General features: G+C 38.7%; 1 protein-coding gene across 7 annotated transcripts in view; it reads left to right on the top strand.

Moving 5' to 3' along the window:
- The window catches only part of ATP11B (ATPase phospholipid transporting 11B (putative)), a 118,819-nt gene that overhangs the window by 80,660 nt on the left and 21,852 nt on the right, over positions 1 to 16,307 (top strand). For 4 of the 7 annotated variants that reach the window (XM_073359279.2, XM_073359282.2, XM_073359278.2 and 1 more), the window contains 7 exons: positions 374 to 433; positions 5,781 to 5,908; positions 9,596 to 9,734; positions 13,108 to 13,131; positions 14,473 to 14,538; positions 14,862 to 14,965; positions 16,130 to 16,295. In XM_073359279.2, the coding sequence (XP_073215380.1) occupies positions 374 to 433; positions 5,781 to 5,908; positions 9,596 to 9,734; positions 13,108 to 13,131; positions 14,473 to 14,538; positions 14,862 to 14,965; positions 16,130 to 16,295 (687 nt within the window). The remainder of the gene's footprint in view (positions 1 to 373; positions 434 to 5,780; positions 5,909 to 9,595; positions 9,735 to 13,107; positions 13,132 to 14,472; positions 14,539 to 14,861; positions 14,966 to 16,129; positions 16,296 to 16,307) is intronic. The other 3 variants (XM_073359281.2, XM_073359280.2, XM_073359284.2) reach the window with 1 other exon arrangement.

Genomic DNA, 16,307 nt, shown 5'->3' with positions numbered 1-16,307 from the left:
AGAAGTAAGCATGCCCAGTTTTTTTTAACCTTTCCTTGTAGGCTGGGTTTTCTAAACCTTTTTTCCTATAGTTAAAGCAATACAACCACTGAGTCTGGACACAGTTATATCAGTGGGAAAGGTGTTTATATTGGTGTAAATTATTCTCATAAATATATTGAATCTTAGGTGATACCTGTGAGAATAGTAGATAGTAAGATGATTATGTTTAAATTGAACCTTAATTCAAAAACAAGATCTGGTGCAGGGTGAAGCTTATTACTTTGCTTTCCAAAGTGGAATGCCCGCTTCATAGAAGTCATTTTTTTCAGGTCTGAGTGTTGGGGGCATATACATTCTAGGACTAACAATCCTTTTCATTTTTGTTTTTCAGAATGTATGCTTTATTACACCACAATTTTTATATCAGTTTTTTTGTTTGTTTTCACAACAAGTAAGTATTTGATGTTTAACTTCTTTGTATATGGGAGGGGATGTTAAATGACTAGATAAATGGGGAGGAAAGCAGTAAACTTTCTGCAGAAATTTTGTACGATTTGGCAGCTGAGTAGGAATTTTTCTTTTTGTAAATTGCATATTCTTTAGCTTGTTGCTTTATTCTTTTTCAGATATGCAAAAATATATTAAATGATATGATTTTATTTCCTTTATCAAAAATGTCTGCTGGCTTTTAAAAATAATCAGCCACCTGTTTCTTAACATGGCACTTCAAAAAAAAAAATAGCTTTCTCTTCAGAAAAAGTGTCTGCTGTGTGACAGCTACTTTCCCACAATAACTGTATGAATCAGTAGAGCAACTTCATGGATATTTTATTTTTCTCTTTCACCTCCAAAGTTTGTCACTTCTTTAAACTGAATTGATGAGCTTGTTTTTCCCATGTCTAAAGAGAACATAATTGTGGAATGAATAAAATTACACTATTGACAACCCATTTTCTCTGACCAAAATATCTCATTTTTTGAGGGCATTTTTAACTCTTTGTAGTGCCTTTCCCGCATTATGGACAAATCAGCTTCTGCTGTACAAATGATGGACTTCAAGTGAACGCATTTAAGTATTACCTTAAAAATAGCCAGCCTCCATTTTAATGTTAATGGTCAGTAAAAAGCAAGGTAATTTTCTAGAACAAATCTAAAAAGTTCATTATGTCAGTGAGTTACTGTTTTCCACCCCAATTAAGTCACTTCTGCTTATCTGTCGTAAATTATTATATAGCTGTACGGAGTTTATAAAATAGCAGTTGCTAGAGGTTGGGGATCTGAACTTTTAAAGCTTTGGGCCATGCAGATTTCATCTCATGGGAAAGTGGTCTGGAGGACAGTGTGGAGCAGAATTAGGCACTAGTGGCTGAAGATCAGAAAACTGGGCCAGTGATGGAGGTCTCATTGTTGTCTCTGCACCACCTCTGACATCAGTTCCTGCACAAATAGCAGATTTTATTGTTAACATCATAAGTAGCTTGTTTGTTTTTTTCTTCCAATATCTAGTACATAATCATAAGGCTTTTAAAAAATGTAATGGTTTACTTTATGCACCAAGATTTGTTTAGGTAATTGGTTTTTGCATTTGAATGTCCCTGCTTTTATTGCTTACATGTAGTTTGTGTGTAAATTTAATCTTCAGATTATGCCAGTTTCACACAGTCTTCAACTTTACAAATCTTTGATTAGATTGTTTGGATATCTGTCAAAGCCAGTCATGTCACAAATCAGAGCTTGTGGGAAAACACACATCCTCATTCTCCTCTCCGCCCCCCCCCCCGGCACGGAATCAAAGGAGAGCTAAAAATCTCTCTTGCTCCCTCTTGGGAGTATAAATTCTATTCTGAAAACACCATCCCTTAGTATCCTGAAGACTAAGGCCAGGTTTACACTATAAACTTACATTGGTATAACTGCGTTACTCGGATGTGAAAAATCCACAAACCTGAGCAACACAGTTATACTGACTGTGACCCGGTGTGCTTGGGGCAGCCCGCACTGGAAATGCGAAGGGCAGGGCAGGCTTCAAAAGGGAGCGCAGATACTCCCAAGACTGGTGGATAACACTGAAATTAAACCTCCCAACCAGTCACAAACTGTGCTTCTGATCCCCACACTGGTTATCAAGAAGCAAAAAAAGAAATCGCACAGCCCTCTTATTGCATTCCAGTTCTCCGGTTCCCAGTTAATACATAGGTCCCGTACAGTGAGATGTTATTTTAAAAACTCTGCTCACATATACAAAATGTTCTGCTGACCCCAAAGGGTAAGCCACTTTACCAGCTCAGTATAGGTTTGGATCTTACCCAAAATACCACATTGTCAGCCAGTCCTTTAGTGTCTAAAACTAAAGATTTATTATAAAGAAAGAACAAGAAGAGAGTTGTTAAATGGTAAAACAGTCCTATACATACAAAGACTTCAAAGTCCATATATCAGGTTCCTAGTAGTATTGGTGAGTTTGCTGGCTTGAAAGTCCCTCTGGAGCACATCCACAGCTTGGATGGGTCATTCAGTCCTTTGTTTAGAGCTTCATTTGTAGAAAAGTTACTCCAGAGGTAAGAGGCAGGACTGAAGACAAAGTGGAGAAGATGCAGCTGCCTTTTATAGTCTTTTGCCATGTGGCCTGTGCTTCCTTTGTCACAAACACAAGCTGCCTAGCACATGGCTCGGAAGCCTTAGAGTTCTGTCCATAGGCATGCCTTGCTGAGTCATAAGGTGTATCCCTTGCCTTCTCTCAATGGGTCAGTTGTATAGCTGATGGTCCTTAATGTGCCATCAAGCAGGCTATGCAGTGCTGATGCCAAATTATCTGGGGATGTCACCCAGAAGCATAGCACAAGTTTTGTAATACAGACATACATACATATCCACTTAAATGTATACCCCAAAGGAAAAAAAAAGTAGTAAGAGAACCAGAAAAGAGCCACTGTGGCTAAACAACAAAGTAAAAGAAGCAGTGAGAGGCAAAACATCCTTTAAAAAGTGGAAGTTAAATCGTAGTGAGGAAAATAGAAAGGAGCATAAACTCTGCCAAATGAAGTGTAAAAATATAATTAGGAAGGCCAAAGACTCAAAAAGTAATAGCAAAACAAATGTTAAGTACATCAGAAGCAGGAAGCCTGCTAAATAGGCTGCTAGTGGGGCCACTGGACGATCAAGATGCTAAAGGAGCACTCAAGGACAATAAGGACATAGCGGAGAAACTAAATGAATTCTTTGCGTTGGTCTTCACAGTTGAGGATGTGAGGGATATTTCCAAACCTGAGCCATTCTTTTTAGGTGACAAATCTGAGGAACTATCCCAGATTGAGGTGTCACTAGAAGAGGTTTTAGAAAAAATTGATAAGCTAAACAGTAATAAGTCACCAGGACCAAATGGTATTCACCCAAGAGTTCTGAAGGAACTCAGATGTGAAATTGCAAGACTACTAACAGTCTGTAAGCTATCATTTAAATCCGCTTCTGTACCAAATGACTGGAAGATAGCTAAGGTGACACCAATATTTAAAAAGGGCTCCAGAAGTGGTCCCGGCAATTGCAGGCCGGTAAGCCTGACTTCAGTACCAGGCAAACTGTTTGAAACTACAGTAAAGAACAAAATTGTCAGACACATAGATGCACATTGTTTTTGGGGGGAATAGTCAAGATGGTTTTTGTAAACGGAAATCATGCCTCACCAGTCTACTAGAATTCTTTGAGGGGGTCAACAACCATGTGGACAAGGGGGATCCAGTGGATATAGTGTATGTAGATTTTCAGAAAGCCCTCACTAAAGGCTCTTAAGCGAAGTAAACAGTCATGGGATAAGAGGGAAAGTTCTCTCATAGATTGTAACTGGTTAAAAAATAGGAAACAAAGGGTAGGAATAAATGGTCAGTTTTCAGGATGGAGAGAGGTAAATAGTGGTGTCCCCCAGGGGTCTGTACTGGGACCAGACCTATACAACATACTCATAAAAGATCTGGAAAAAGGAGTAAACAGTGAGGTGGCAAAATTGCAGATGATACAAAACTACTCAAGATAGTTAAGTCCCAGGCAGACTGCAAAGAGCTACAAAAGGATCTCTCAAAACTAGGTGACTCGGCAACAAAATAGCAGATGAAATTCAGTGTTGATAAATGCGAAGTAATGCACATTGGAAAACATAATCCCAACTATACATATAAAATGGTGGGGTCTAAATTAGCTGTTAACACTCAAAGAAGAGATCTTGGAGCCATTGTGGATAGTTCTTTGAAAACGTCCACTCAATGTGCAGTGGCAGGTAATAGGTAATAAGGTAATTAAATAGGTAATAAGACAGAAAATATCATATTGCCTCTATATAAATCCATCATACACCCACATCTTGAATACTGCATGCAGATGTGGTCGCCCCATCTCAAAAAAGATATATTGGAATTGGAAATGGTTCAGAGAAGAGCAACAAAAATGATTAGGGGTATGGAACAGCTGCCATATGAGGAGAGATTAATAAGACTTTTCAGCTTGGAAAAGAGACGACTAAGGGGGCATATGATAGAAGTCTATAAAATCATGACTGGTGTGGAGAAAGCAAATAAGGAAATGTTATTTACTCCTCATAATACAAGAACTAGGGGTCACCATATGAAATTAATAGGCAGCAGGTTTAAAACAAACGGAATCAGAGTGGTAGCCATGTTAGTCTGTATCAGCAAAAAAAAACAAGGCGTACTTGTGGCAGATAATGCACAGTCAATCTGTGGAACTTCTTGCCAGAGAATGTTGTGAAGGCAAAGACTATAATAGGGTTCAAAAAAGACCTAGATACATTGATGGAGGATATGTCCATCAATGGCTATTAGCCAGGATGGGCAGGGATAGTGTCCCTAGCCTCTGTTTGCCAGAAGCTGGGACAGGGGATAGATCTCTTGGTGATTACCTGTTCTGTCCATTCCCTCTGGAGCACCTGGCATTGGCCACTGTCGGAAGACAGGATACTGGGCTAGATGGACCTTTGGTCTGACCCAGTATGGCCGTTCTTATGTTCTTCTATCCATAACCCAAAATACAAAGGTGATACAAAACACACAAATGAGATTATCATATCTGGCAAATTGTAACATCTTTGCAGATATCTTACATGGCATATCTGGCATAACTCATTGCAATTTTACAATATTGGTATTCATAATATCCTAAAGTGTTCCCCAGATTCCATACAACGTCATGCTGATCTAACCTCCAGAGTAGACAGCACTGTTTCGATGGGAGGGTTTCTCTGAGCAACATAGCTACCGCCTCTCATAGAGGCGGCTTAGCTATGCTGATTGGAGAAGTTCTCCCTTCGGCGTAGCGCCGTCTTCACTCAAGCACTACATCGGCGCAACTGCACCAGTGCAGAGGCGCCGCTGAAGCGTTTTTAAGTATAGACCTGCCTGAACTTGGAAGATTACTTCACATTTGCATAGGAAAAAATGATCACAAATGTCCAAGCTAGAACTTGCTTAAATTATTAATTCTTCGGGGTAGGGGACTGAGTTTTTGTTCTGTTTGCACAGTATCTATCACAATGGGGTCCTAGTCCATAACAGGAACTCCTCGGTGCTACAGTAATACAAATAAAAAATAATTGTAATAGGATTTAACACACAGTGGAATGCACTTTCATGTATACACTGTATATTAAAACAGATTTAAATAGTGCAAATTCACATGAGATTAGGTGGATTTGCTGCTACTGTTGCTTTTATATATCTGTTCTGAAACTCTTTCCACTCTTTCCATTTTTGTATTTAAAAACTTAAACTAATTAAGTGTACTTCCATTTACAGACGCTCTATGACAGTGTGTACCTGACTTTATACAACATTAGTTTCACTTCTTTGCCTATTCTGATGTACAGTCTTTTTGAACAGCATGTTCACCCTCATGTGTTACAGAGCAAGCCAACACTCTATAGGTATGCATACCCTTTGTAACTAAATGTGGACCTAGTAGAATGTCAGTAGTAAAACTTACTAATAAAGTAAAATAAAGTGATGTCTTCTGTAGTTATAGCTTAATGTGCTAAAATTACTGCATTTGCTTAGATTCCCCAGTATTTGTATAACTTAACAGCCTTCAAGAAAAACTTGTAAAAATGACGTTTCCAATATTAGATTAGTTTCCAAAAATAGTTTTTGTGATTCAACAGCCACATCTGTTATATCCATTCCCATGTTAAGATTTGAAAAGACTGAACTCTTCTTCGAATGATGGTGGTCCCTATTGTATTCTACTGAGGGTTCACACATGCGAGCCATGCATCCGGAGCCAGAGAATCTGAAAGCAGAAGTGTCCATTGGTTCGTGCATGTGTTCTTGCTTCTCCTCCTGGTTTTGTCTGAGGTGATAAAGGGTGGGGCGGACCGACTGCATCTCCAGATTCTTCTCACCATCGCATCGTCCAAGTTGGAACTACTGGTGTCCTCTCGTGTGTGACACACCTTAAAAAGTGTAGAGTTGTATATCATTTGATTTTCTTGTACTATTTGCTGATTTTACTGTTTTAACATAGTTTTAGCTTTTTAGTAGTGTTTTCGAGTAGAACTGAGACTTTGGGGGAATCTGTTTACTGGTTACCCTTCCCACCCACATACCCACGTGTGGGTACTGGATTATGCCAAAGACTCATGGATTTAAAATCTGTGCCTGCCTGCCTTCTCGATTAGCGACGAACATCTGTGCTGCCTCTACTGCTTGAGAGAAGCCCACATTTCATCCAGGTGCGGTATCTGCCAGTCTTTCCCATGCTGTACCCGTTACTCCGTTGGTCGGACCAAATTAACTGCGCCTGGCCTCCTTTACCACTCCTGCCACTAACACTCCACAATATCAGGCAGGAAAGAGCCACAGTCATCCTGATCATTCCATTCTGGCCAAGACGATTCTGGTTTTCCAACCTTCTCTGCATGTCAGCTCGCGCCCCACTTCCTATTCCCACTTTCCCTGAGCTGCTAACATGACACAGTGGCAGCATCAGACATCCCGATCCACAAACACCTAAACTCAGAGCATGGTATTTGGATGCGGGAATCTGCTCTAGAACAAGAGTGCTTGTCGGAAGTGCAGGACATCGAGCAGAAGGAAAGAGTCCACTAGGCATTTCTACCCGGCCAAGTACAAACGCTTTGCCTCCTTGGCCGAACCGAAGGTGCTTTCCCCAGAGGAAGTGGAGATTCCCCTTCTTTTGAATTACTTCCTATCCTTAAAGATATCAGGGCTTGCCCATAACTCTCTGAAGGTCCACCTAGTGGCAGTCAGCACCTTCCATCCCCCCAGGGAAGGATACTTCCTATTTACACATCCGTTAACTACTAGGTTGTGGAAAGGCCTCCTCTGAACGTTTCCACCTGTACAACCTATTGCTCCCCAATGGGACCTCAACTTTGTCCTGTTGACACTGATGAAACAATCCTTTGAGCCGCTGGGTTCATGCTCTATGTCCCTTCTTTCCATGAAAGTCACCTTCCTTGTGGCTATCACTTCAGTGAGAAGGGTAGAGGAACTTGGGACCATGATGGTGGACTCCCCTTTCACCACTTCCCATAAAAACAAAGTCTCCCTGTGCCTATATCCTGAGTTGCTACCAAACTTCATCTCTGTTTCATCTCAGCCTTGCGTGCTTTCTTCCCAAAGCCAACCATCCGCTTGCCTGCTTTCTTCCCAAAGCCTCATGCCTCAGAAGAGGAACGACAACTTCACTCCTTTGACGTACGATGGGTTTGGCCTTTACCTGCAGAGGACAAGATTGATCAGAAAGTCCTCTAGATTGTTTGTTGCAATAGCAGAGAGAGTTAAGGGCCAAGCACACAGAGAATTTCCAGATGGATTTCTGGGTGCATTATACTATGCTATCAGTTGTCAGTACTGTCTCCACTCCTCAGGGTGAGGGCCCATTCCATGAGAGCCCTGGCATCCACCATGGCCACCCTCCACAATGTGCCACTTAGAGAATATGTAGGGAGGCCACGTGGAGTTTGGTACATACCTTCACTATATGTTACGCCTTGGTGTAGAACTCTGCAGTGAATCCTTCGTTCAGCACAGCTGTCCTCCACTCAACCATTCCATCCTCATCCTCACACCCTTCTCCAAATTAGGTACTGCTTGTTAGTCACCCGAGGTGGAATAGAATAGGGACCATCACTTGAAGACGAGGAGGTTACTTACCTGTAACTGGAAGTTCTTTGAGATGTGTGGTCCCTTTCTATATTCCACATCCTGCCCTCTTTCCCCTCTGCTGCGGATCTGTTGGATTTGTGTTGGTGAAGGAACTGGAGACACGATTGGTCCGCCCCATCTTTTATCACCTTGGACAAAACCATGAGGCGAAGCAAAAGCACATGCACGGACCAACAGACACTACTACTTTCAGATGCTCCGGATGTAAAGTGCCCTCAGTGCAATTCAGATAGGGACCACATGTCTTGAAGAATCTCTAGTTACAGGTAAGTAACCTCCTCTTCTCAATCATTGTCGGCTCACATCTAAAATCAGTGGTGGGGCTGCAGGTGGCAATCCTTGCAGTGAAGGGCAGTTTGGGAGAAAACAGTGTTTATCCTTGTGTGACTCTCTTCCTATTGTCTCTCAATCTCAGCCTACCCCCTCAAATCTAGTTGTTACTATGTGCCTCATTCCTCTGCTCTCTGCAGTTTGTGCTTGTGGACTAGAATTCACCTAGTGGAAGCATGTGGTACTTCATTCTTCAGCACACTAACCGCATTACACAGTTGTGATATTGTTGGTGGTGCTTAGTCCCTTTAGCTTCTAATGATCAGCTGACACTTTCTAAATTATATTTAGTTATTGAAGGTAGTTTTGCGTATTGGAGACAGAAAAATGTACTGTAGCGAAAACTAAATTCACTCATGTCATCTCCAAAGATGTTTTAAGTAGAACCATCTGTCAAAATTTATTTTGTGGCGTTTTTTATTTGTATCAAGTAATAAGTGAAATAAAAGTATATAGACAAAATAGATGCTCAGATTCTACAGTAATGGGAGCATATAAGTACCCATAAAGAAAATACAATGCAGATTAAAAAATCTTTTAGCCAATATTTGATAGTAAGGTTACAGGGCCTAGGAGGCAGATCCTGCCACCCTGGGGAAGGAGGAACTTCGTTGTCTGCCATTCAGATACAATTGTCACTGACATTCCTGTTAGCAACTTTTTAATTGGACACCTGTCCACTAGAAAATGGGCTGAGACCAACTTTTTTTAAAAATGCTAAGTGGTTAAAGCGGGGTACTCGGAGTGAGAGAGCTCCCACTGATTTCTCTTATGGCCTGAAGCATATCATTTAACCTTTCTGCCTACGTTTTCCCATAAAATTGAGATAAAAATAATAGTCCACTCACAAGGATGTTTGTAAAGGTGATTTAGAGGTTCTTGCCTAGATGGGAAATAAATCCTATCAGTGGTTTCAAGGTTTCCAGTTACCTGTCCCTTAAATAATTGTTTTATTTCTTTGCATTTTTTTAAAAATGCATCTCAGCAAAGTTAGAGAATGAATGTTATTGTTTTGAGTAAATTGCAGTTTCAGTAGCTAGCTGATCGGTTATTTGGAGAAAATTTGAAATCTAAAATTTGTTTTATTTCCACAGAGACATTAGGAAAAATGCACTCTTGGGCTTTAAACCGTTTCTTTACTGGACCATTTTGGGGTTCTCCCATGCATTTGTTTTCTTCTACGGCTCATATCTTCTGATGGGAGAAGACACTTCTCTGCTGGGAAATGGCCAGGTAAAATAGTTCACAAATAGCAAGACAGTGTATTCAGTGATTTTTTTAATTTAATATACTCTGCACGGTTTCTGTAAAATTAGTGTATTCTAGCAGTGCAAAAGTCACACTGTATTCAGTAAATGTAAACAGTAAACCAGTAGACTTCTTTTTTCTAGACCTTAAGAATACCTTCTACGCTGAATAAATACAAAATGTGCTTTACCATTATTCCCTTATAGGCAGTAAAAGATCCTGAAATTAAAGTGAAGTAAATGCAGCAGAACAGATCATTCATATGATGATCTGTTGCTCCTTGGCTAATACCTGAATGTTTGTCCAAAATAAACTGATATCCTAGAAAGATCCCTGCTCATGGATTAGATTCTATCTGCTTTATTTCTAATATAGTAAATAATTGAAATGTTGAATCTTTGGATAGTGATTATGAAATACCATTGCTGTTCTATCTAATTACTGAACATCTGTACACTTTCTGGTTACATAACTTTCCCTTTATATAAGCCAGTGACAGTAGAATCACAGAGTTATGAACACTTTGGGAATGGAGGTTGATTGTAATTCTGAAATGTTCATAACTCTGAACAAAAATGTTATGGTTCTTTCAAAAGTTTACAATTAAACATTGACTTAATACAGCATTGAAACTTTACTATGCAGAAGAAAAATGCTGCTTTTAACTATCTTAATTTAAATGAAACAAGCACAGAAAGTTTCCTTACCTTGTCAAGTCTTTTTTTTAAACTTTCCCTTTATTTTTTTTAGTAGTTTACGTTTAAAACAGTAATGTACTGTATTGGCTGCTTTTTTGTGGGGGGAGGAGGGGGTCTCTCTTGTTGCCTGATTGCATACTTCCATTCCAAGTGAGGTGTGTGGTTGACTGCTCAGTTCGTAACTCTGAAGTTCTGCTCTATAAAGCAAATGTTCATAAAAGCCCAAACAAACAAAAACCCACAAAAAAATTAAATGGATTACTGAGTTTTTATATCACATGAAAACCTGTAATAAAATGTGTTTGAACTACCAGTGAATTATGACTAAAGATGACAGAGCATTATATAAATACCTCCACTCTTGGAAGTACAGAAATTCAAGCATTAAAAGAGAGATCCTTCCAGATGAGCATTTCTGGATAATGAATAAAAAACCCTGTGCAACTCTTAATTGTCAGAGTAATTCTGCATAATCGTATATCTTTATTCCAAAAAAATTGTCCCCCTCAGAGCATGTGCTGAAAGGCTTCTTTTGAAGTTGTTGCGGAACCAACATATTAGGATTCAAAATGTCATCGTTTAACATCTCTGTAACTTGAAGTCTTTAAATCATGATTTGACCACTTCAGTAACTCAGCCAGAGCTTTTGAGTCTATTACAGGAGTGGGTGGGCAAGGTTCTGTGGCCTGTAATGTGCAGGCGGTCAGACTAGATGATAATGATGGTCCTTTCTGGCCTGAATGTCTAACAGGACTCCTTTTGGTTCTGTGTAAATAATGAAATTTTAGACTGGTTTGGTGATTTAAACAATTTTTCAAACTCTTTATTCACTCTTCTAGCTAGTCTTTTATAAATCATTTTGACAGATTTGATAGTCTGTCGTTAAATTTATATGCGTGAAGTGTAAATAGTTTGTTTTCCAATAACATGAAGTCTTCAGCAAAGAAGTGGCTGTGGTATCAATGATGAACTCTCCTTCAGGGTCATGAAATGGAATAAGAGAGTCTAGTTTTCAATACTTAAAAGTGAAAATATGTCAGGAAGACTAAAACTTTTGTTTTAGTAGAATTAGTAGTATTTAATCTTTAACCTTTTTAAATTACAGGACACTAACACATCAATTCTTGGGATTTCTTTTTTTACTGCTAGACCAAAACAAGAAAAACAAAACCAGATTCTTCTAGAATCTGTCCAGGGTCAACTGGCCATTGTCCCTTTACCTCCATCATTACTCAACTTGCAGTGTGTTTGATACTAATGGGCAACTGCTGCTTCTGTGGGACTAGCATTTAGCATCAGAAAGTAGTGTTTTTTCTTACAGGTGGCTGTACAAATTAGGCATTTCTTACGTTTAATTACCTACTACCTTGTCCTCAGTGAGATTCATGCCTTGTGTACCTTAATTGTTGAATGCCAAATAACAGGAGAACTAAGTCCTATCCTAGAAGTTAGATTTTTTTTTTTCCTGCAGCAAATAACTTCAGCAAAGAGGACTGTTCGACTTAGTAAATTTGTAATGGAATATAGATCTCTTCTCTATGTCACTGATTCAAATTCTCCCCATCTCAGTGACCTTTTTCCATCCAGTGGCCAATGTGAAATAAGTTGGTGGTCTCTTTCTGTGATGATGTGGGGAAACTCACATTTCCACTATCCACATGCTACCTGTTCTATGAAGAAAGAAGATTTCAGTCTGTGAGGCTGTAACTGAGCACCTTTCACATATATACTTTGTAAAATAAATGAATTTCAGTGCATACAGTCATATTCTTTTATCTTGCAGTATGGCAGGTTTTTTAGGTCTTCCAAATGAGTGCTGCCACTGATGGCAGGAATTGTCAATCTGTTATATTCTGTATATGTCTGTCATAGACTTCTCATTCATTCTTGCTCAGACCTCAGTAAAACTTCCCTCCATAGCTTCCATTTATGGCAGTCAGGTGCTAGAAAAAAGACATCTGTTAAAGTTATTGAATGTTCCCATAGTCTTAAAGATGCCTTATTGTAAGAATGTGAGCTCTACCCCAGCTTCCTAAGCAAATGATACATATTTTCTGGTGAATGGACAATGGCCAAAAATATTTTGTGTGGCTAAAGTCAGAGAGAACGTGAAACAATTGCTAAATTCTGTTTAGAGAGAGCAGAATTTAGATAGGGTGCAGGCTGAAAAGTTAGTGGTGATAATACAGCTAGCTAGAGTACCCATCCACTTATGAGATGTTTGACAGAGGCATTAAAATAGTTGAACCTCTGAGCAAAATATCTTTACTAATTGAGATATGTATTTTCTCCTCTCGTGTAACATAGTAAAGACCATATGACTTTCTGCTTGTGCATTCATAGAGACCTTGCTTTTGTTGAATTTTATTGAATGGAAAAAGTTTTTCAATATAGCTTTTCCCCACTGGATCAATCCATTTCCGAGCAGTTATTGGTTCTGGTACATCTAAGTGCCTAAGTACAGACTTAATGGTAGACTTTCACAGCACCAAACGGAACAATTTACTTCGTATAGATACAACATATGGTTAGCTTCTAGAGCAGAGTATGTAAATGTGTGTTTTGAGGTTTAATAGCCTTACGTCATGACACGCTGTACTTCAACTTGATTTTTTAGTTCTACTTTTTCCCCCCTTTTTTCATGCTGTGCATGTCGTCAGATATTGAAACCTAACAGGCAAATGGTAAGATTTATGTTAGAAGAAGAGAAGGTGATACAAAATATTGTATCTGGTATTTCACAAAATTAAAGGATGCAGCATCTACTCTCTAAATACTTTCAAAAATAAAAATGGTGGCAAGAATTTGTTAATTTTTTGCATTGCAGCTATACAGCCATCAAGGGTAGTGTAAATTAAGACACTTTTTTTCATGGGCCACTCATAATAGCAGTAGTTTAATCTCATGGTTACCGAGCTGAAAGTTTATTTTTCTTCCTCATATAGCAAGGCACTGGGTGTAGGGGGGTCCACTTGAGGGGGGTTTTTGTTTTTAAAATCAGTTCTCTATGACAAGGGCTGCAACCATGTTAATCCTAGCTTTCTAGTTGGTGAACTAAACTATCAAATTCCAAAGTGATGAATTTGGTTGCATATCTGCAGGTAGTGTCTTCCTGCACTATCCATGCTTGCCTACTTCTAATGAATGGTAAAGAAGTGAAATTGACAAGAATTCTGTTCTCTGTCTTAAAGTATTTAGAGTGTCAGTCACCATAGCCTCTAGGTGCTGCAGAGTCTCTTCAGTTTCAGTACCTGCTTGTTCATGAGAATAGTACAGGCAGGCAAAGTAGAAGGGTGATATGTGTTTGTGAAGCATGTGGGTACACAGTTGAAACAAACACAGCATCCTCACCTGTTGTTAGAGCTGGGATTTTGACGTTGGAGAATTTGTTCCAAGGTCTGATAATTTAGTATATTGGGACGGGATGATGAAAGCGGTAGATTCTTTAGAAGTATTTTAGGGTTGGGATTAAATTTTCATTTTATCAGCCTTCGAGAAAAAAGTGTCTCTTTTCTTAATGTTCTCTTTGAAGAACATAACAGCACCATTATTTTTGAATTATGAAGATTGTGGTTTGGAAAAACTAAACCTTCCAATGATGCTGCATTTTAAAAATAACCTTTAATGTTTAAACTTCGTAATTGAGGAGTTACTGCTTTTACACTAAAGTGGAATACCTTCCCATTGATAGTCATGGCTAGCTGGATATTCACACATAATTGGTTGATTAGTAACTTCATTTTCCTACCATCTCATTTTTGGTTTGGTTTTGTCATCCTCTGCTGTAGATTTGTGGTGGTAAGGAAAAAGATTCCTTACTAGTGGGGTGTACATTTTGTGACTCTTAATAGGAATTATATTTTTTCTTTGCTTGTGGTTTGTGCTTTACCCTTCTTGCTCTACTAACTATACTTAGTGAACAATCACAGGTTTCATTAGTGTAGCTGGTTTCAAATAGCTATAATTTATTACAACTGCTATAAAATGATTTTGTGCAATGACTTCTGTTTTTGTATTTTATTTAGATGTTTGGAAACTGGACTTTCGGTACTTTGGTCTTTACTGTTATGGTTATAACTGTTACAGTGAAGGTACAGTAGTATAATATTTACTCTCCATTTTGGGAAATGTGGGCAAATACAGAATAATTTGTCAGTTTAAAGTTGGTTTTGATACTTATGAAGAATGGTAAATAATTTTTGTCTCTCAAGGAAACAGGAGGTAAAGAGGGCATTAGGGTTAGTTTCAGTCATGGCTTAAAAAGATTCATTTCATAGCTTCGTGTGTCTTGAAACGATGTTTACTGATTAAGTTTGAAAGTAAATCCAAATAATTTGAAAGTAATGTTGTCTTTTCATATTAATGAAGTAAAACAACGTAGATTAATTTTCTAAACATGTTCTTTGTTTTTTAGATGGCTTTAGAGACCCATTTCTGGACTTGGATAAATCATTTTGTTACGTGGGGCTCCATTGTATTTTATTTTCTATTTTCCTTGTTTTATGGGGGAATTATCTGGTGAGTGATTTCTCCTTTTGTTTGTGTATGTGCATAAAACAGGAAGATAAAGTAGAACATTGCTTTTAGTGTTTGATAGATCCTGCACTATAGCTATTAATTTCTTCATACATTTAAAACAGGAAAGGAAATGCCAATCCCAGCAATGGATTTTTGCCCTTTTCTTCAGACCTAGAGCCTGTTACTCCTAACATATAGTGTGTAACTTTGCAGCCTTGCATGTATTTATCCCTCATCTGAAGCAGACACATCTTTATGCATTTTAGAACTCTTGAAATTCTTTACGTTTTTTCTAAGTTTACTAGTTTTCTGGTTAAGTGAAACTGTAGTCATTTTGTGTAACAACCCAAATTTTTCCCTTAGAATGACTGTGTTTTCTAAATCTCAGCATCCTCATACTGTTTCTGGAGACTCTTTTTTACCTGCTACAATATTCCATGGATGCCATTCTCTCGAAGGCCATCTACCTCTTTCTGAAGAGGCTTCTGGCACCTGTTTCCATAGATATGAATGCTGAAAAATTTGGACCATTTTCTTTGTAAATACAAATTTTCACTTCACCATGCTGCACAATGCAAGGCTCACTGTATCTAATATGGAAGATGAACTAATTAAATATTTCCCAATTAGTTCTTCATAGAATTTAAGGCTTTATAATTTCTACATAATGTTGGTTTAACAATCAGAATACTGTAAAGACTACTCTTGTTAATCATGTCCCTTTTAAAAATCCTGCACTGTTCTCATTTCTGGTTCTACAGGGATGTGCAAATTGCATATAGCTCTATCAATATGGAACCTTACACAGCTGTGGGAAATCCATGACACATGGGGAGGCAATGTTTCTTAAGGGGCAGCCTTAAGGTATTCCAGGAGCTCCAAAGGAGCCCTTTCTCTTATAGAGGCTGCTGCAGGGATTAATTAAAACAGCACATCCCCAAACTTCCCTAGCCACACTCTTCTCCAGCCCACACCATTCACTTTTTAGCTGCCCTATGCCACTTTCAATTACTAGACTCCCCTCAGTGGACTTACCGGTGCTGGGGTCCTATACTCTGACTTCTTGTGGTGGATACCATAAAACAGAGATGAATTTAGCAAATTAGTTTTGTTTAATTTGTACTTCTAATATTTTCCTCTAATTATCCTTCTCTGATTTTTCAGGCCATTTTTGCATACGCAGGACATGTACTTTGTATTTGTTCAGCTGCTGTCAAGTGGTTCCGTTTGGTTTGCCATAATCATCATAGTTGTCACTTGTTTGTTTCTTGATGTTGTGAAGAAAGTGCTGTGCAGACATCTACAACCAACAAGTACTGAAAAAGCTCAGGTAACGTTATGT

This window comes from Lepidochelys kempii, chromosome 9 (assembly GCF_965140285.1).
Source record: "Lepidochelys kempii isolate rLepKem1 chromosome 9, rLepKem1.hap1, whole genome shotgun sequence".
Classification (NCBI taxonomy): domain Eukaryota; kingdom Metazoa; phylum Chordata; order Testudines; family Cheloniidae; genus Lepidochelys; species Lepidochelys kempii.
Note: the sequence above shows the minus strand (reverse complement) of the source record. Positions and strands in the feature narration are given on the sequence as shown.